A 21727-nucleotide genomic window follows, 5' to 3' on the forward strand; every position below is an offset into this window, starting at 1 on the left:
ACCGTTTTTTCAATCTCACGGCTTTGTTATTGCAAATTTCGTAATCGGACCACCGCCATTTTGTAGCTATTTTTATTACGAACAAAATCATGTCCTAAACGTTTTTTCGTACAAAGTCATCCCGCTGAGTTATTTAAAGAAAACTACTAAAAAAAATTTTTATCACGATTAAATTGTTAATAACTTTTTTTCCTGATAAGATACTTTGTCAGCAAATTAGCCTGTTATTGTACTCCTCATTTAAAGTATTCCTGTGTAGTTATTTCCGAGTTATCAAGAAAATGTCACCAACAGTAACTTTTCGGCCTCTGCCGACTGGAGTATAAGGTTTACATCTATATTTTCAATGATTCTTGGGTAATTAGACAAAGACCTGTCCAACCTTTGAAGAATCGTAGAAGCTCTAGGAAAGTTTGTCATAATATCTCTGTTACACACAATGTACAGGGTAAGTCAGCAGGAATTTTTACATACTTTTATCTCTAAGGAAAACCTCAAATGTCTACTCCCCTTCTTCAATATGCAGGGCCATTTCTAGATATAAACCAAAAAAATTGATTTTGATACAATACCTGAACGATTTGTTCAAATTCTCTCACTTTTTTTTTGTGAAACTGTACACCACTGGGTGAGTCGACTGACATTCTCAAAGATTCAGAGGCCCAGGACCGTCTTAAGAAATTTAATCAGAGGAGTTCATATGAAAAAAATCACTCTGTGTGCGGTTTTTTAAATGTACCTATGAATATTAAAAGTGGATAAATAGGTATTGAAAATTATGTATTTGATACTTCTGTTACACTATTGTTGAATTTTTTTACAAATAATCAATTTTGACTACTTAGAACAGAAAATTCAGTATTTAATGTAACTATTAAAAGTACTTTTAATTGCAAATAGTTCTAGCTTCACTTGAATGCTACAAGATTTTACCAAGAGCACGAAAATCTCGAAAAAGGACTGATGCATCAATAAAAATAAAATGAATTAGTTCCAGCGACCAAATAAAAACTTCTGTTAATTCTTGTACCGAGACACTCAAGAATTTACCACTAGCCCAAGGCAGATGGACGCGGTTGCGGTTGCTTCATCAAAACATGAGTTTTACTTAGGAACAAGTCCACAGCAAGTTTCATTAAAATCCATCGTAACATTCTCCAGATATTACAAAAAACATATTTTTTTTTCAAGAACTTTAACAGTCAATAGCAGAGGAACCAGACATTTTTTCTTAATGAAACAGGTCAAATCGTCTTCTTTTGAGCCAAAGAATGTCGCAGTACCTTTTTGATCATGTGCTTATGGGACACCCTGTATAGTCCAGTGTATTATTATAAAGTGTGATATCCGGGGTGTGCACATCTGGTAGATGTAAGTGGGTGGTGGTGGACCAGCGCCGTCAGAAAGGATGGCACTGAACAGCTGTGAAGAGGATGTACCGAGGTTTTCTCACTGTCGTTTTATTTAATTCTTATCACTTTAGTTTTTACCGTTTTATGTTATATATAGAAAAAACGTACCTATGTACCTGTCAAGGATCACCTACTATATTTTATTTAGTTGCCAGCGTTGGCGTACTTTCTGTTAATCTAAATTGCCTCATCGGTCTTCAAATGCGGAAATTTTTGTCTAGGGGTTTTGTAATGAGAATGGTAGTTTGGATAAGTTTTTTCTAGTTTTATCTGCGAGAAAATGAACATTCCTGAATTATTCATTGTTGTAACTTTATTAGAACCAATTCTTAGACCATCTGGAAATCTATAACACATTTGATAATATAGGGACAGTTAGCTTTCATTTTGAAAATCAGTTGTAACTTTTAATAACTTCTCAATTTTTTCCTTTGATTTTTGAATTCATTTTGTTTTGTGTAGTTTTAGTTTGACAGTATTAATAAAACTGAAGCAAGAATTAATTATAGGTAAAAGTATTAGCTATTGATAGCTACATTAAATCTACTATTTTATGCTGAATTTTCAGTTTCAGTCAGAATTGATTATTTATTTAAAAAAAAATCAACAGAAGTGTGACAAGTACATAGCCATTACTTATCTATTCATTTTTAAAATTCCTAGTTTTTTATCTAAATCTATAAAGGACCCTGTATATTAATAAAGAAGGCGAATAGGTATTTTGTAACAGTTATTTGATATTTCCCTTAATTTAATACTCTGTTTACGGTAGAAGTATGTAAAATTCCTCGTTACTCACCCTGTACATATACCGCCATACTTTAATAAAATCGAACATTCTGGCAAAGCCGCAAAAAATATCTATTTCCGCTTTACCAGCCAGTAACATAAGGGAAAAACTATGAGAACAGAAAGATGCTCTAGAATAAAGGTAAACCTGATGAGAAACGATCGTTAAATCCGCAACGCAAGAATGAATTGGAAGGAACAAGGTACATTAGAATAGGGTTCCATGAATTTAATTTTGCACGGACTGTTTTATGCCCAATTTGTTTCATTTAACAAAAAACAAGAAAATGCTTCCAGAAATTCGTCAAAAAAAGATTATAAAACATACCTACTGTTACTTCTTGAATTACACATCACGCGACTTTATAATGACAATTATAATTAATTAATAAAATTAATTAATCCTTTTTTATATCATGGTATTAGTGGATTATCTTTACAGCACAGCTAGCAAATATTTGTTTTGTGAGAACTTACTCGCATACGCTTGATACATTAATTAAATAATCTTTTAGTGCTAGTACACAATAACAATAAAAAAAATGGTATACAGAGTGTTCCATTTATAACTGTAACTCTTTTCCAATGTTTGTCATTTTGTGATTTAAGTAAAATGTCAAATTTGGTTGAACAATGGAATAGGGGAGCAAAAATAACTTTAAAAATGTCTTTTATATTTTTGTATAGCTGTTTAAATAAAAACTCGGCAATTTGTCTGAAATGTTTTCGAGGCAGCAATGTTATTGCATCTAATTTTAAATACCTTGTATAACAACGTTCTGATAAAAAAATGTCTGGGTACTATGTTTTTTTATATTTTTTTGATTAAGGAGAGTGAATATTTGCTCATAAATTAAACTTATTAAGCTCTGTTTTTTGGGGTAAATTTAAACGATAAAAAAGGAGCTTCATGTTAAGTGGGACATTCGTTATATATATTTAGCTCTTCTAAATTTGAAAGGAATTATCTAAAATTAGTTTACTGCAGTTGGACAGAAAATGTGCACCGTTATCACTATATTTACGTTGCTAATAAATTTCTTTAACTCTTTTTGAGACTCAATTGTGGTGTGATATAATACACTTAAGTATTCATAAAGAAATAAATATACATAGTTGATATTAGATGTAATGGTTATAATTTTGTGTTACATCCTAATTACAATATTGTCAATTGTGCTGATTAGTAGTAACATATCAGTCCAGTTATTTAAATTACAGTTCAATACCTTTTTATTGTTAAAAGAAATTAGATTGGTTAGAAACTATGTACATTTAAAATGTTTTAAACGATTTCAAATTACCTGCTATTAAAAAAAAGATAGGGAACATTGTAAATTCAAGATGTACCATCGTTTCCCACTGAGTCTGTTGTGGTTCTCCAGGATCTTCTATCCTTTCAGCCATTCCTGTTTCGGTGTCTTCCTGCTAAACAGTTACATTTATCGACTTGAATTAACAGTACATAATTTTTTCTGATATTATTTTTCTTTTCAATAATGTTTAAATTTCTGTGATGTCTAGCAAGAGAAAAAAGTTATGAACAAAACAAATTTTGAATTTTAGGTGAAGTGCCCTCTAGCGACGCATAATGAAACTTTTCTCTGACTGGTCCAATAGAACTTCATCAACTTTTTGGTTGTGCCAAATAAGAGACTAATCGAACTTGAATTAAATAAGTTATTTAAATATAAAAATAAAAAAAATGAACTTTGACAAGCTGTAACTGTTTGCAAGTTACAATTGACAATTCGAATAAAAATTTTATTACATACTGTTACTATTTTAATTCATAGAATCACCTCCCGGATTTTCCGGACGGACTTTCAGAACACCCTGTATATCAACATATTAAACTAATAATAATAAATAAATAATAAATAAAATAATTTCGTCCACCACCGTTGTACTGGGTGGACCAAAATACTTTATATAAAATTACTTTTTCACAATTAATTCCACTGTTTCATGAAACAATAACTGGAATGATTTGTTCATAGCACACGTAATTGTCTTATTAGAACGGGATTAAGAAACAAAATGTTTAAATACGAATTTCATGAAAAGAAATGTATATCTAATTACCACGTGTGATTACGTCATTTGAAATATACTTTGCAGATGTTAAAAATCGAAAAATATAAAGCATATACATTAGGATTACAATAATTGAAAAATATCATATACCCCCATTGTATTGTATATAGGGTGTAACGATGAGTTACGGCAAATATTAAGTATTGATTCCTCTCGTCAAAGCAAGAGAAAAAAAAGAGTAACAATTTTTTCTAAAACGGTTCCTAAGAGCTCTACGATATTTCAAAGCTTGGACGTGAAGCATAGCTTTTGATAAATTACACTTTTTGATGCGACTATAAAAAACTAATTTTCTATCCCTATGTGAAAGTGCTGTACACTTTTTAGGAAAGGGTGACATATAATCTATAAAGTACATATGTCATATTTTAGCTGTTTAATAGATATTGTGGGTACAATGCTGTACGGTGCTGTAGTCCAGTGAGTAGTTGTTTCCTACTATACCACTCGTTACTATTCTTAAGGGAGGCTCGGATATAAATTGAATAAATTAATTTCTTTTCTACTATTCCTTATTTTCTATATATGTATCTTATATATTAATATCAAACTTAACCATTAATTCTGTTATCAGGCTCTGACAATATTTGTGAACTTCCAATCCCTCTCCAAACCCGCAGACTGTCATACGCGTATGTTTGATATATGGGCTATGGAAAACGTGACGGTGAATAAAGTACTTAACTAATTGTTCGGCGGAAATTTATTAGCTCTCATAATGTCGAAAATTTCATTAATAAGCTTGAACCTATGTCATAAAGTGAGTAAGTGAAACAACAATAACCTAATCAATGCTATGGGCTTTTTTATGACGGTTTCCGTTCAATTTTTCAGCCTAAAATTCAGTCAAGCATTTTTCATGAACTTCTCCAATTGTGATGACGAATTTAAATAAGAAATGTGTAGCTACATGTTAAAATTTCAGATTGTACAGTTTCAACATTGCTGGTGGTGGTTTTTCCCATTTACGTAAATGTAACTTGGTTAAGTATATCGAAAAGTAACATCTACTAAATCTACTGAAAGTAACAAGTAAGCGGTGTCCCAAAAGTAACGGAGGATTTGAATTGTGCGCCATTTTCATTCCGTAGAGTTGGCAGCATTGCGTAGGGTAACATATTGTAATAAACACGTTGCGTTTATATAAAATGGAACGCTATACGATGGATGAGCCAGTGAAGATTGTGAAAATAATACTGAGGTTACGGGAATTTCCGCCACACTTTTACTCACCGTAGCAATATTTCCGCTGAATGGCCAGTACGAAGCCTGTCTTTTTATTGTCTACAACCGAACCTGTTTGTTCAAAGGCAGCTTATCTTTTCTCGGTTGTTGCATTCGGACGCTTCTTCTACCGAAAATTCCACGTAAGTTGCGTACAGTCTCAGCTACACACTCTCCGTACTTGTAATGGTTAATACCTGTGGTTGCAAGTTAATAATTGTATTGATGCTAAAAATTACGTGCTCATTCTGACAGCGTGTGAGTTGACTTTTTGGGATTTTGTATTAACAAAATTTACTGAATTTTTATTAGTCCATATGTTGTTTTTTAAATTTGTATTATTTTTGTAGGTACAGTGCCTAGGACGACAAATACTTGAAGGCCTTCTATTTTTGCGAAACCGATATTTTCCCCCAATATATCATCTTCATGCAGGTATTTTGGTGTATTATTTTCAGTTACAAAAAAACTTTATACAGGGTATCCCGATACTGATACGAAAAAGTCGAGTACAAATAGATAAGGTCAAAATAATATCAGTCCTTCATATAAATTTTTTTCATACGAACCTTCCTTAACAAGTTACGGGCCCTCAAAAGTGAATATTAGAAACTTATTTTTAATTATAGTATCTAAACTGTTAACTTCAGCATGATGCAAATTTGGTGATCGATAACACATGCACTTAGCTTGTTTTTGATGTTGTAAGTGAAAGTTCATTATGCCCGGAATGCCAGGGACGAAGTATGCCCAATGGTTAACAATCCATTATTTTTGCATAGATGATCGCAATTTGCCTGTATCAAAAATAAGTTCCCTGAAGAATTTGCCCTCTTGGTTCAACTCGGTAAAATTAACAGTTTAGGAAATATTTGTGATTTTATGTCACAATACACATCTAGCGGCGCCTCCACCATTTTTTGTTTTTAATTTTTAATTAGACATAATTACTATGTCAGAACATATTTTTAAAATAAGAGCCTATAATTCTCACTAACAAAATTTGACAAACACACTTTACATATGATACAAAATAGAAAAACAAAACAAGAATAGGTAAATAAGTAAGTTAAAAAAATAATTTAAAAGAAAGGAAACTATCAAAATACATTTTTAATATGAACCTCCACTAACTTCCCAAGTCTACGAATGTTGTTTGTTTGTACACGAAAAAGCATTTCCGCAATAATAATTTAATAGGTCCATACGTTTTTGGCGAACGTCTGAATGGAAATCGTAATTTGGAGTATTTGCAAAATAATTTGCAGCCACTATTAGACGATGTTCCATTAGATACTCGAAGAAACATTTGGTTCACGCACGATAGGGCCCCTCCCCATTTCAATATTGATGTACGAAATTATGTATCCATTGTGTTTAATAAAAAATGAATTGGAAGAGGAGGCCCAATTTCATGTCCACCACGTTCTTCAGACTTGACTCCGATGGACTTTTTCCTATTGGAATACCTGAAAAGTTTAGTGTACCTACGCAACCCCAGTAGAGATAAGGGATGAGTTGCTACAAAGAATTAATTTCCATTGTGATAATATTAGACATACCCCAGAAATGCTTTTTCGTGTACAAACAAATAACATTCGTAGACTTAGGAAATGTGGAAAGTGCCCATATTGAAAATGCATTTTAATAGTTTTCTTTCTTTTCTTTCTTCTTTTAAATTATTTTTGTGATATGTGTAGTGGTGTTTGCCAAATTTTGATAGTGGAAATTACATTAGCAGACAGTAAAATTTAGAAAATTTAGACTCTTATTTTAAAAATATGTACGGTTTTAACATAGTAATTATATCCAATAAAAATTAAAAACAAAAAATGGTGGAACGCCGTTCGATGTACACTGTGACATAAAATCACAAATATTTCTTATACTGTTAACTTTACCCAGTTGAACGTAGAGGATATTAGGTATCGTGGCAAATTCTTCAGGGTACTTATTTTTGATACAGGCAGATTGCGATCGTCACTATGCAAAAATTCGGGGTTGTTAACCATTGGGCATAGTCCGTCCCTGGCATTCTGGGCATAATGAACTTTCACTTACATCATAAAAAACAAGCTATACGCATGTGTTATCGACCACCAAATTTGCATCATACTGTTAATACTTTAGAGACTGTAAATAAAAATAACATTTTAATTTTCACCTTGAGAGCCCGTAACTTGTTAAAGAAGGCCCGTATGGAAAAAAATTATATGAAGAACTGATATTATTTTGACCTCATTTATTTGTACTCGACTTTTTTGTAACAAGTACCGGAAGTACTAAATACTACTATAAAAAAAAAACACGTCAATCAAAGTCTGTCATAATTTTTCAGTCATTGGCTTACACATTTTCCTACATACTTGAGTAAATTTTTATTCACATTTTTATTATATTAAAGTCACACCCATATTATTTTCGTTTTACTTCAAGATAGGAAAAAAATACAAGAATCAAAATTATAAATTTTTTTAATGTCACTGCAAAAACATTTAAATCTGAAAATTGAGATCGTGAAGAATTATCAACGTACGAAACTTCTGAATAGACAAATTATAAAATCGACTCTTCAACTGGTTTGGCGAAATGGGTTATTTAAATTTTTTTCTTTCAATATGCCAGAAATACCCGAATATATAGAATATACTGAAAGTACCACAAAAAAATAATTACGGACAATATTTTCTATATTTACGACCCTCATTTTATTTTCTAAATTTTTATACATTTTCTCTAGGCAATGTGATAATTCAAAATGGCGTAGCGCGACTGGCTGGCTTAGAAAACCCCCTACTAGGACTCCTTCCCAAGGCCCCGTCAGCGCCAGAAACCCTCTCCTTCGGTTATCTCCTCTTCGAGATGACGTCCGGTTACGAACTCCCAGGACCTCCGACTCCCGCCCATCTCCAATTGGAATTAGAGAGAGCTCCTAAAGTGGCCGACGCTTTGGAACTGATCTTTCAGAGCTCCAGGACTCCTACCCTGGAGGAGCTTGTCAGGTGCGAGCTCTTCAGAGGGGTTGAACTGAGGGAATTAAGGGGCGCCAGCGTGGTGAAAAGTGTTTCGCCTCCCAGTGTCTTGGAATTGTTGGATCTGGTGAAGACTCCCGTCCCCCTGTCGCCGCTGCGAAGGTAAGAGTGTCTTGTTTTTATTTGTTCAAAAACATGAAACTTGACAAAGACGAAATTAATGTGGGAAATCATTGATAAAATAATTTGATATTTGAAGCCCATGTAAAAAAATGTTTTATCATACTGTCAGCAATATTTTTAAATATGGTAAAATGGGTAAATATCCGAGGAATAAAAAAATAAGTAAAATATTAAAAGTTCATTTTATCGATATCAACTAAGCATGCCCTATTTTAGTTTAAAGTTAAAGCTATTTAAAAATATTATTTTTGTGCCTTTATCGTAAAAACACTGGCATTATTGTGCTACAGCTAGTCCGTCCCTGGCAAACCAAATAACTCAAATTAATTGTTTTCATAGGTCAATTTTAAGGAGTCTTATCTGTTATCCATCATATTAAAAAATAATTAAAAAAGTACACACAGTATTTTAAAATATCGATTTTCAGAGGCATCCTTTAGGGGCCTATATCTCTGCACTCTAGGGAAAATTTTATATTATTTTAACGTCCCCTGTATAAATTCGAGAGGTTGGCCACATATTCTGGGACACGCTGTATACATATATGACAAGTTTTGCACATGTTTCACGATACACATCTATTTGTACAAGTAAGCGGGCATTAGGTAAGTCTGTACGTTTGGGAGGACTATTATTCTGGATCTGCATTGAACAATTATTGCTTTGCAACATTTTTTCCTAAAACAATCGTTAAAAAGTTTATTCTTCATAGATATATCAAACATACCTTTTAAAAGCGATTTAAGATATCGACTTTAAACTGGATACCGTGAAATTTTCTTGCTATCTATGTATATGCAGCAATTTGACAAAATTTATCCATTCGTAGTACCTGTAGATTGGTAGGTCGCTCACTGCCAGTTTAGCCATATTGAAGGTCTAGGTACTGAGTAGGCGTGACCATTTGGAATACTACACGCTTTGTATTACCCACAAAATCTACTCAGTAGTGTTGAATTAGTAGAAGTTTAAAGGTTTGCAGGCTTCTGTAGTCATTGTTAATGGTGGAACAATTTCCGAGCTGGTTTTAGGCTGACGTTTCGAGAAAAACATCACTCTCTTCAGAAGAAGCACTGAAACTGAAGAAGTCTTCTGGCTCTTATTTATATTTGCTTTGATTCAAGACGTTCCAGTGCATGGCTTATAGTCAAAGGCCCCTGTCGTTCCCATTCTTGATTTTTGCGAAAGAGTTAATTCCAAATTCCAGATATTTATTTATTTATTTATTTATTTATTTATTTATTTATTTCAATTCATGTCAATACACACCAAAGTGTTTACACACGTCAAAAGAAAAGGAAAAGAACATAATTTAGTACGCTGAGATCACTTACTAGGTAAATAGAAAATATACAAAGATAGGTAAAATCGATATAAAATAGTTACAGACTAATAATATCATTAAAAATACTACAAACATATAAAACAATACATGTAGATAGGTACAGATGATAAGAACCAACAAATAGTTAAAACTAACAAATTAAATATTGTGCAAGTCACTTGATAAAATCTGATTAAAATCATAAAAAGCGTTTCTCAATAAATAATTCTTAATTCTTTTTTTGAAAGTATTTATATTTCAAATCCTTACATAGTCAGGGAGAGCATTAAAGAATTTTAAACCCCAATATAGATAGTTCTAACCACTCGTCTGTATTGAAATTGATTCAATAATCCTCTTTCTCCTTGTTCTCTCTGGGCTGGTGGGAGAAGATGAGACACCACCGTTCAGATACCTCTATGCATCTCTAACTTCTATAACAGTAGGTTATTTTTCTATCAACACTACGTGATAGGGTTTTGTCCAAACAAAGGTGAAGCTGTTGTCCACATATATTTCATTGATGTAGTTCAATAATTTTATGTTGTTACATTCATGGGATCAGATAATAAATGTATCCTCAACATAATTGAGTTAATACTTTAGCTTTAGAGCAGCTTCAGAGTTTTCCACTTGAAGACTTCCTTGTAAATATTTGTCACAGCTGGTGACAAGGGTGAACTCATAACTGCTTCTTGGTTTTGTTCATAAAATTGATCCCTAATAAGAAGTAGGTCCATCTGGTGCACACTTTTGCCAAGTCCACTAAATTCTTAGCTTTATTATCTGCGATGAGTTCTTCTTCTTTTATGAACAATGATGTCTCATCAAAACTCTCGAGGATATTATTTAGATCTAATTGGCTTCCCTTGATCTTGTCAATTCAATCTCCAGCATTTTTGACATGGTGTTCCGTCTTTCCAACTAGATATTTAATTTGATGTGGTAAGTACAGGGCAAGTGGATAATATACTGATCCACAACACAATATTGATCGGATTGATACTTTGGGCATGAGGCCGCTACAACTTTTTTTCAACTTTCTTGACTGGGTTGTTCTTGATTTTCTTTTATACCGGGCTTTGTAGCATGTTCTCCACTTTGGATATGTATTCTGTTGAACCCAAGATTGCTTTTATTTGTATATAGGGCGTTTAGTAATTTCTTAGTTCCTTTCCGTTGTGGTTTCCTTCAGTTCTTTGATGGCTTGACTTTTTTTTCTACATAGATTATGTGGTTTGACATTTCATGATGCATCTTCTGCGATTTCTTGTCGGCATGTGGTTTCCAAAGCATATATATTTCTCCATTTAGAAATGTCCTGGGTATTATGGCATTGAGGTCTTTGGCAAGCACATTTGTAGCTTCATCATACAGTTGTACAAAGATTACCTATTATCTAGATTCGTTCGTTTTCTGTACTCAATTTGTCCACTAAGTCGGGGATATTCCCATCTAATTTGCTGGTAAATTGGAAATATAGATCTAAAAGATTCTTTTCATTTTCTTCTAGTTACCTCCTGATCTTTCTGATCGTCTCTCATAGAATCGACGTTCTGGCTATATGTATGATTCTTAAAGCAATCTAGGTTTGAAAGTAAAAAATCTTCAAAAATCCTGGTATGACTCGTCTCGACACCGGCATGTCAATTTTCGTCCTGTATTTGTTCAGTTTCCTTGAGACGAAGTAGATTTCCTTCTCATAGAAGCTCCTTAACTTGATTTACAATTTTTCGGCAGTTGTCATTAATTGAACAATTTCCAGATTGGTTGCCACGACGTCGGTTTAGCTTCTTAACATTTCGAAGGGCATATCGTTCTTTTTTCAGAAGAGATTATGAAACTGAAAGACTCCCCCACAAAAAAACATCAATTACCGAAACAGTACAGGCCAAATGACTTCAATTCTTGTAAGAGACTGCCGTGGACCAATGCATGCACACAGCAAATACAGATTGACCCTGAAAACTTAATCTCCAATTTCAGAGTTTCTTCTGAATAAGAGTACGTATGTTTCTCGCAAAAAAGACTGAGTAATATGGAAGGAAGCGAAAAAATTGTCTTTTTAACAATGAGAATCTACTAGAAATCTAATTTAAGTACTTTTTAGTCAATTTTTTATTCTCTAATAATTATTTAGATAAGAGATGTCGGATAATTTAAATCACCCTGTACATCTATTTATAAAGCCAGGAAACAGTAGTCGAGCAGTCTACCACGTTTTAGGTTGTTGATCTATACAGCTGTCTAGCTTGTGAATCGATTGCCACCTCCGCAACACTGTGCTATACCCTTTTAATTAAAATCGTTCCATATAATAAAGCATTCAGCGTGTCTGCAAGCTACCAGCCACTGCGGATGTGACGTGACAATATCGCACCAAAAGTCAAAAGTTAAATTTTATACGAGGAAATCAAAATTTGGCGGATATCCGATATTCTAAATAGGAAATAATTCGATGTAAATAACCACGCAGCTTATGTTATATTTGCTTTTCCCTTTTGTAAATAAATATCTTACTGTCTTAAAATATGGTACCTACTGTGGGGAAGGACAACATAAGGAAGAACGTGACGATGTACAGGATGTCCCAAACTGGACGCCCCAATGATAATACAGGGTAACGAAAAATGTTAGTGAAAGTTTGAAGTATGGAGTTCAAGTGGCATGGATTGAAGCGCATTTTACACCAAAAATTAAAGTTTTATGTATTGAAATATTTAAAATGAACATTCCGATGAACTTTTCTTTAAAAAAAAAATTCCCTATCTATTTTCATTAACAGGCATGATAAGTAAAAATAATAATTACAAACGATTTATAATAATAGTTTTAGAATTTACTGCATCGTTAATGGTAGGAGGCCGTTGAAAGCTTTCATACAAGGCTTGCTATGACACTGTTAATGATGCAAGTTACCAGAAGTGCTTGAAATACTAATATCAAATACATATTTAAATACTAAACATATCTTTAATTAATTACAAAGAAAACAAAAAAGTTGAACAAAAAACAAGACGTATTTTACATATACCAAATAATATTGAAATGCTAAAAGGCAGAATTACCAAGGCTGTCCGTTCAATATCCCAGGAAGAAATCAGAAATTCCTTCAGATATCCAAGGAAGCAATTAGAAAAATGTGTTCAATATGGGAGTGTTTTTGAAATTTTGATATCTTCATCATATTGCCTTGTTTACTTTTTTTAGCTTAATTGTTGTGATTATCTTCGTATTATTTAAAAATTACACTTGGATAAGCCGTACTTTAGTTTTGTACTTTGTTCCCTGTATAAAAAATTAAATTTTTGATGACATGACTCGCATTCATTTTTCAAGCAAAAACTTTTATCAATAATTCCTTTTTTTCGTATCTTGCAAAATAAGGTATGTTACGCAATATATCATTTTTGTGTCTTTTACCCACCCTGTACAACAAAATTGATGTTCGTCATGGTGATTCGTATTTTCTAAACAAGCAAAACTTTTATCAGAAATGCCTTTTTTCGTATCTTTCACTTTTTGGTCCATTTGTCCTCTTGTAAACTCAATCCACGGACATACTCTATATGTCCACCCCCTGTAGATACTGAATCTAACCGACGCCTAACTTCTTTTATAACTGTATTCCTCAGCATATTAGGAGTAATATCTTCACACGCATTTCGAATTTTTTCTTTTAAATGTTCTATCTTACTTGATATAGGGATATAGGGACGGTCAGTAGCCGCACGGTTTAAGACTTAAATCGATGTGTGCTAATTCTGCACGGGTTCGATTCCCGCGGCCGGTACACCGTAGATTAGCTATGCTTGTACGGAGGATTGCACCCTCTGTGCAGGTATGGTAGGGTGGAACAATGTTGGCTTGGGTCAATGTGAGAGATTGACACCGGTTGGCATTTGACCACCCCCCTAATTAATGAGGTTTTCCAGGTATCCCTCATTCCTGCACTGAATGGTGGTTAGGGCCTACCAACATAAATCGTTCCTGGGCCCAAATGCGGCCTGCTTACTAATAGTAATATGCCGCCTTCTCTCCCGCACAAGTCTCCGACTTCTGGGCTAATTCTCGTGGTTAGAATGAGTGGTAGAGATATTATTTTTATACTTTTATAGGAAACCCCATTAAAAAAAGTCCAAAGGAGTCATGTCGGGAGATTTTTCGGGCCATTTTATTTTATTTAAACAGTATTTAAATAATCCTGCAAAATAAACGATTTATGGGACGGGGCTACATCATGCTGGAACCACAAACTCCTTTGCAACTGCAAAGGGATGTTTTCGAGAAATGCTGGGAGTTCTTCTTGTAAGAAACCAAGTATTCTATAATATTCAACACATCTTCATAAAAGTATAGTCCTACCAGATGATATCCAATGACACCACACTACACATTCACACCAAAATATCCTTGATTTTGTATAGGATGAACAAATAGACCAATAATGTTTTTTTATTTGGTAAACCATTACTTATAAAACGGCTTTCGTCCTTCCAAAGAAATCAGAAATCAGAAATGTCAGTAGCTATCGTGATTTGTGCAAGGAAACTCATTCTTATTTCTAGATGAATAAATAAATGATAAATATTACAAATTATGTAGGTACTTTAAAATCGTTCGTGGTAACCATTAACTTTTAATATCCGGTGAATCGAAGATGTTTTCAAATTTAACTCGTGACTAGTTTGCCTTATTGAGGGTGGTTCTCTAAATATTATACCTACCATCTTGAACCCTTTTTCTTATTGATTTTCCCTTTCGAATCGAATACGCATATTCATTTTGTCGTAGGTTTCTTTCTAGCCTAAAAAACATTTGTGATCATGGGCGTGACGTACAGGAAAGTTTTTCCTATTCAACTGAACAGAACTTTCCGGGATAAACCAGAACCTTCTCCATTAACTAATACTTTTCTGCATGTGATAGCATTGTTACAAATAATCAAAAAAACACTGAAAACTGCTAACTACCTACCCTGTCTGTAAACACTTGGAAGCGCTAAGCAATGAAGTAAACATTATAATAATGTAACTCGATTAATTGTTTTCCAGAGTCCGATGAAGCTATGACTAACTATGAACTTTGACGTTCTAATTATTGTTTTTACTTCTGATCATAACTTTGTAATGAAAAGAGATAGAAAAACAATTTTTAAATAAAAGTTTATCGGAAAAATATGTTGTCTTTAAATATGTAAAAAACAGGTATGTTCTTGGGAAAAAATATTTCATGTCATCAACACAATTTTCGAAATGTCTAAAACTTGAATTTTTGGTACAAAATGCACTTCAATCCATGCCACTTGAACTCCATACTTCAAATTTTCAGTAACATTTTTCGTTGCCCTGTATTATCATTGGGGCGTTAAGGTTGGGACACCCTGTACAAAAAGAAATTGATGATATCGGATAACAAACTGTACCCTACAAAGGCGCGACCAGAAGAGAGCTGCATCATTTGGCTATCTGACATTTATATCCCAAAAATTACCGGCCCAAGGGCCCAAGTGTACGCACCAGTGTTTTTGATCATTGTCTATTATTGGATTGGGACCAATTAATTACATCGACAAATAATTAATGCAGGAAAATATACTTAAGTATACAATGCAGCAATTGTAAATATAATTTTTTATATTCCTTATTAATAACTGGAATTTTTCGTTTACGCTTACGCTGAAATATTACTTTATTATTTACTTGAAAACAGTGACGTACCTACCAGGAGACTGGTGTGCCCACAGTACCAAACTGAAATAGGGATAAAGATGCATTGCCAAAAAGATTTTTGTCTAAAAGGGTTGATCAGATTGAACAGGTAAAAAGTCAGTCAATACGTTTCAAATAAGGATTATTGTACTTTGTTTCTTTTCTTATTACTAGAATGAATAGAGCTTATTAGAGCATTTATTTCTTTGGTAAATAAAACAATATTCCTTAGTCTAGGGAGAATTATTTTGTGAAGTTTAAATTTTATGTGGTCGACAAACCCAGGTTTTATGCAAATCCCTGAATATATTTGGAAAGTTTCATGTTTTTGCACTTATTTATAGCAAGCTTTATTATAACCAAGTATTATGCATGCAGACGACATTACTCAGACGATTTAGAGCCATGGTTTGCATGAGTGTCGGTAAGACTTCACTGCTTCATGTTAGAAGTTGGCGATAATATTTATCAGACTTGAGCGCACTTGGTAGTAATAGTTATATTTAACTTGAAGGATATTTCTAACACAGACCATTCGCAGCAGTACGAAATTGTTATTTAATTTGAATAATGTGCCGGGGAAAATTAATTGCGAAATTATAATGTAATCGCTTGTTGGGAAAACTCCAAATTAGTATGTGAAGGTTTAATTGGAGTAGTTTGAAACTTCTTGACTAATAAATTATACGCTTGTCTGGCACGGTATTGATATTTCCTTCCTGCGGGCGATTTTCTTTTCTTATCTGTCTGGTAAAGTCCAAATAACACACCTGCATGGTGAAGTGATAAGTGAATTATGGACAAGCAAGATTAAATCCTTTAATGTATACCACTGCGCCCCACACCTATAAAAAGTTATGTTATAAACTTACACTGTTGACCATAATTTATATAAAAAATTCAGATAACTACAATTTGTATCACACATAGCCAACAAATAAATATTCATGAAGTCTCAAGATTTCGTGGATTTTCCACGAAAATATTTGTATATGTATACTGTAGCTTTTGCTAGCTCATTACTGTTGAAAATCTTTAAAATGCTCTTACAAGGTTTAAAAATTTTCTAGAAACGTTCAAAAAATGTATACCTCAAATTATACACGTATAAACTTTAGACAAACAAATAATACAATAATTAAAGTTGCAAAAGCAACATACACAAGAGAATGAAGAAAATAATAGCATCTTGAAAAAAACCATAAACAATATTCAAATGTAACCAACAAACGAATTTGGGAAACACTGTTAAATATTACAACAATTTCTTTTGTTGATACATGTTCACATTATTAGTAATAATTTGGAGCCATCAAACGCAATGAATAAGAAATTTTGACGGCGTATATCTTCCAGTTTTGCAAATAATTTGTTTTGTTTATTCACAACCAGATCTGGAATATCAAAACGTTTGTAATAGTGGAGTAGAATCGCTTCTCGAATTGGCTTAGTTCTTGAAGTAGGTAACCCTGAAGTATAACCAGATGACACATACCATCTTGTAAAGTATGTTTTTAGCTATAAGAAATGGGAGATTACAACTTTTTTTAGTAGGACAGAACTTTTAAAATAGCCTATAAGAATGGCCGAGGAGTCATTCGAAAATTCGTGCGTTTCCAAACGTACACTCATTATTTACGGAACGAAATAAGTTATCGATTCGATTTTTTTATACAATTATAGTAAAAACTTGAGCGGTTCTTGTGGTGTATTTGGAAGTTTTAAAAAGTCAACAGATTTTTCATAAATTGAGCGTGAAGTTAGAAATAACAAATTCTTGCATCTAAAACTTCAAGATGCGGTAAGGTACGTGAAACATTGAAAAAGTCACCATATATGCAGTGAATGAAAGATAACCTAATGTTTGCAAAAGTTTTTGACAAAAAAATGAGGTCGCTATCTTTAACGGTTGTAGAGTTATCGAATTTTTAAAGAGCGCTTGATTTGGTGGAACAACGCAGCGTAGCGCTATTTCATTTGAATACACTGCTCTTATGGAAGAATATAAATTCATTATACATTATTGACAAGTAAATCGATATAATTTCTGCCTGAAGTGCTTAAATGGTAAATAACTAAATAATTGTTACCAATTCAATTAACTATGGTTGGTTATTTTTGTGCAAAGAAGAAAGAAATCATAAATATTTGATTTTTTTTAATTGGTTACAAGATATTATGTATGAAACAAACAAAAAGTAATAGGGAATAAAAATATTAGTATACATTCATTTAGGTAATAATTATTAAAATTTAAAAAATCTAATAATATAGTTTAACATTTTCAAAATATTTGTATATGAATTTTATAATTTTCATTACAACTTTTAATTTATAACAATTTTATAATATATGTGTTTGCTGAAGAATAGTTTGGTTTTTGAAACCAGTAACAAAAAAATAATAATTCTTTCAGACTATTGACGACCACTTATTATTACATTAAAGGTAATTATTTTCATTCATAAGAAAAAAATATTTATATATTTTCGTCTGTATTTTTATTTGAACATTGAAGAAGACTATTATTACAATTGTAACAAGTGCAATCTAGGCAACATTTTAAGCCTTCTTTTAAACATATACATTTATGCATTTTGATAAATTATGAAAAATGATAATATTTTTAATATTATTTTTCACTTTAAAATTAACATTTCAATAATTTCAGTATATTTTTTAGAATATTTTTGGTTGCAATAACATTGTATGACAGTATAGTAATGCAATTCTATTATTTGCAAAAAGAGCAGTGCATGCTTTGTGCTATGTACTCTATGTGGATTAGTTGATGCCTGTGAACGATGTACGGAGGTTCTGGCTCCACAATCTTCTTTTCAACAGCTTTTTTCCTGCTTTTGCTACTTTCTATTCTAATTCTCAAGCACTCATACTTTCTTTTGGTTATAAATTTTCCTTTCTACCGACTCTGTTCTTCATCCGACATTTTATAGGTTAAAGCAATCAACTGTCCGAGTTAGGGAGACTAGACAAGAAGCACGAACTCATACGGGAAAATTAACAAATTTTGTCCAAGTAATAATACAAATTATTTATAGTTTTTACCGCTATGGTCGCTAGTGTTCCTTGTACACCGACATATTTTCATTATTTATTGATTTGTTTATATAATTGAAAATAGCCTACATTTTTTATTTTAAGCAATCACCTCCCCTACCCATCCTTCGATTTTCACACACTAAATTACGTTTGTCCCAATTTAATCATTTTTCTACCTTTGTAGTATAATTGTGATTCGAATAGTTTGAATCACAATTCTAAATGGCCTAAAAACCTACGCGTGTTACTTAAACAAATGAGAATGACCGGAAGTAACAGCGCCAAATTTCAATAAACATAAAAAACATAAAACACACCACAGAAATGAGACAACCCCCAAATCCAAAAGCCAAAGGCTTGTGCGGAAGGGGGCTACACTTGAAAAAACGCGGACAAACACCCATTATCCATCGACATTGCCAGTGTCGACACCGGGGATCGAACCCGGACCAGAGTAGGAAGCCTAGCCGAGAAATGCTTGCCACCGCACTCTCGACCGACTGCGCTACCGTGGCGTGCCTAGATTGTTTTTTTAAACGGATAATAGGTAAGATTTGATTTAAAAAAAAATCATTTTTGACGCCCTGTATCATAAAACAAAAGATTAAGTTCATAAGAAAAAATCATCTTATTTTTATTGATGTTCTACCAGCCTCTTAATTAATATTTTAAAAAACCCCTCTATATTAAATGCAATAAATTATTTAAAAATTATGAGGTCGATAAATTTTCAGAGGCCGACACTGAAGAATACCTTCTATCTTTTATTGATATTATTGGATCCTATGTACTTTTTTGCTGCTACAGTTTTTCGTTTGTTTTTTGTAGTCTTTATGCAGCAAATTTTGTGCACAGGCTATTTACGACTACCTACCAATTCCGTTAGTTTTAAAATGGTGACTAATGAGGTGTGTATGTGCATGCGTAAAAATGAATTTATTCAATGTCGGTTTTTGAAAAATATTACTAAATATTAACGGGTAAATAGATAGTTCTGTAAGTAAATTTATATATTATGTGATAGTGAAAAATTAGAAAATTCGGCAGCATAGTATCCCAGATGTAACAAAGGTCAGTAAAGTTGTGTTTATTGTAGGTTATTTAACAAAAACTAATGTACCTTCGACAAATATGGCCCATGTTAATTTTAATCACTATTAGATGTCTCGACGTAATTCTCTTAATAGAATTATCAATTGTTTATTAATGTATTTAAAAGACATTATGGTTCACAAATATTAATAATATAAAATTAGACATAAACTAACAAAATTCAATTAGAGAAAAACTTTAGGAATATAGGTAAATACTAAATCGACTTGAAAAACGATTCTATGAAGGATTTCACATTGAAAAAGTAAATTTTCAGTCTTTTATTGATTTACAGACATTCAAAATCATCATCTTTTATCAGCCTAATAGAAAGTTTATGGTACCGAGCTAGGAAAAGAAAATTCATATTAAAAAATAAATAAATAAATTTAAATCACCACAGCAACGAGGTACAAATTAAACAAAAAGCATTTTTACAATGACTATTAAAAGCGTGTTTCCCATGGCTAATGTAATACGACTATTACTACTAGATTTCTAGTTTATCGTTATTTTTCTATATTAAGTATTTTGTATGTCATTTAGCGGGATGTTCATAAAGAAAGGAACGGCCCAAGTCATATTTATCTCAAGTAACTTACTCAGTTTGAAGGAGTGAAATAAATTAATTAAACGACTTACGAGATATTATTTTTTTGAGTCGACGTTTTTAAATTATCTAGTTTCTTTTAGAAGAACTAAGTTTTAATAAAAAATATTCTTGGATGGTACCGACTGGAATATGTTCCAGATTAATATAATAACCAAATTAGAAATCTTCTTAAAGATATTATTATTATTTATTTTTACTTAATACTTGAACTAAGAAGTCTCTAATGATTCTTTGAAAACAAAAACAACGAGCTAAACGATTGGCTGTCAAAATAACTATTAGGAAAAAGAAAGAAGTTAAGTGAAATGTGTTTAAATGGAAGCTAATTACTTTTTAAATGTCTAGTAAAAATTTTTAAAAATATTTTCTGTCATTTTCTGAAATGGCTGTTGAATAACGAATATTCATAATACCCATTTATGGGCCGATGAAAATCCAAGAGCCTTTTTGGAGACACACTATCAAACTTTAAAATAAACGTTTGGGCGGTAATAGTTGATAATTTTCCTTTATGTTCAGTTTTTTTCCAACCGGTATAAATTCTAATGAATTATTGTTTCTTTTACAAAACTTTTTCATGGACGTACTTGATGATTTACCTCTTCTAATTAAAACTTCCCACCTGGAAAATATCAGAATTAAAAAAAAAACAAAAAAAAAACTGAGACACGTCGATTTTCTTTTCAAGGGGGACACGTGACGGCATATGTTTTGGTGTCTTGGAAGCTACCCCTTAGGCAGAGGCGTAAAATACCCTTAAACTTTAAATGACACCCTATGTTTATTGGCACCTCATTTTAAAGCTTTTTCTATGCTGCTCACAATGACATACGACGTTTTTTGCTCGTGTTGCATAAATTTTCTACTTTAAATTTGGAAAGTTTTGATTAAGAAAATAACGTACAGCTACGCTGCTACGCATAATGTGGTGGAACACCATCCTGCTGAAACCACACATCCTGTTCTGGCAAAGCGTTGTCATTTTCCAATATTTCCACAAATATTCGTTTCCAGGTAGGAAGAAAAGCTATATGAGGTGGTCTCCTAATATGCCCTCCCAAATATTCAATTTCCTCGGATGAGCCTTCAAATCGCAATTTGGTCCACAACAAGTGACAGTAATTTTTTTCAAGATAACTTAAAAGAGGTAAAAAAACATTTTTCTTATAAAAGTTGTAGAGTATAAAATTCTACATAAAAATGATCTATTGACTTTTTCTTGTACTATTAAAATTAACAGAATTAGGGTA

General features: G+C 32.4%; 1 protein-coding gene across 1 annotated transcript in view; it reads left to right on the top strand.

The window, feature by feature from the left end:
- The window catches only part of LOC108913701 (slowpoke-binding protein-like), a 57687-nt gene that overhangs the window by 29113 nt on the left and 6847 nt on the right, over nucleotides 1–21727 (top strand). Inside the window, exons 3-4 of the mRNA XM_018719294.1 lie at nucleotides 5873–5957; nucleotides 8263–8656. Coding sequence (XP_018574810.1) covers nucleotides 5873–5957; nucleotides 8263–8656 — 479 coding nt within the window. The remainder of the gene's footprint in view (nucleotides 1–5872; nucleotides 5958–8262; nucleotides 8657–21727) is intronic.

This window comes from Anoplophora glabripennis, unplaced genomic scaffold, assembly GCF_000390285.2.
Source record: "Anoplophora glabripennis isolate ALB-LARVAE unplaced genomic scaffold, Agla_2.0 scaffold638, whole genome shotgun sequence".
Lineage (NCBI taxonomy): Eukaryota > Metazoa > Arthropoda > Insecta > Coleoptera > Cerambycidae > Anoplophora > Anoplophora glabripennis.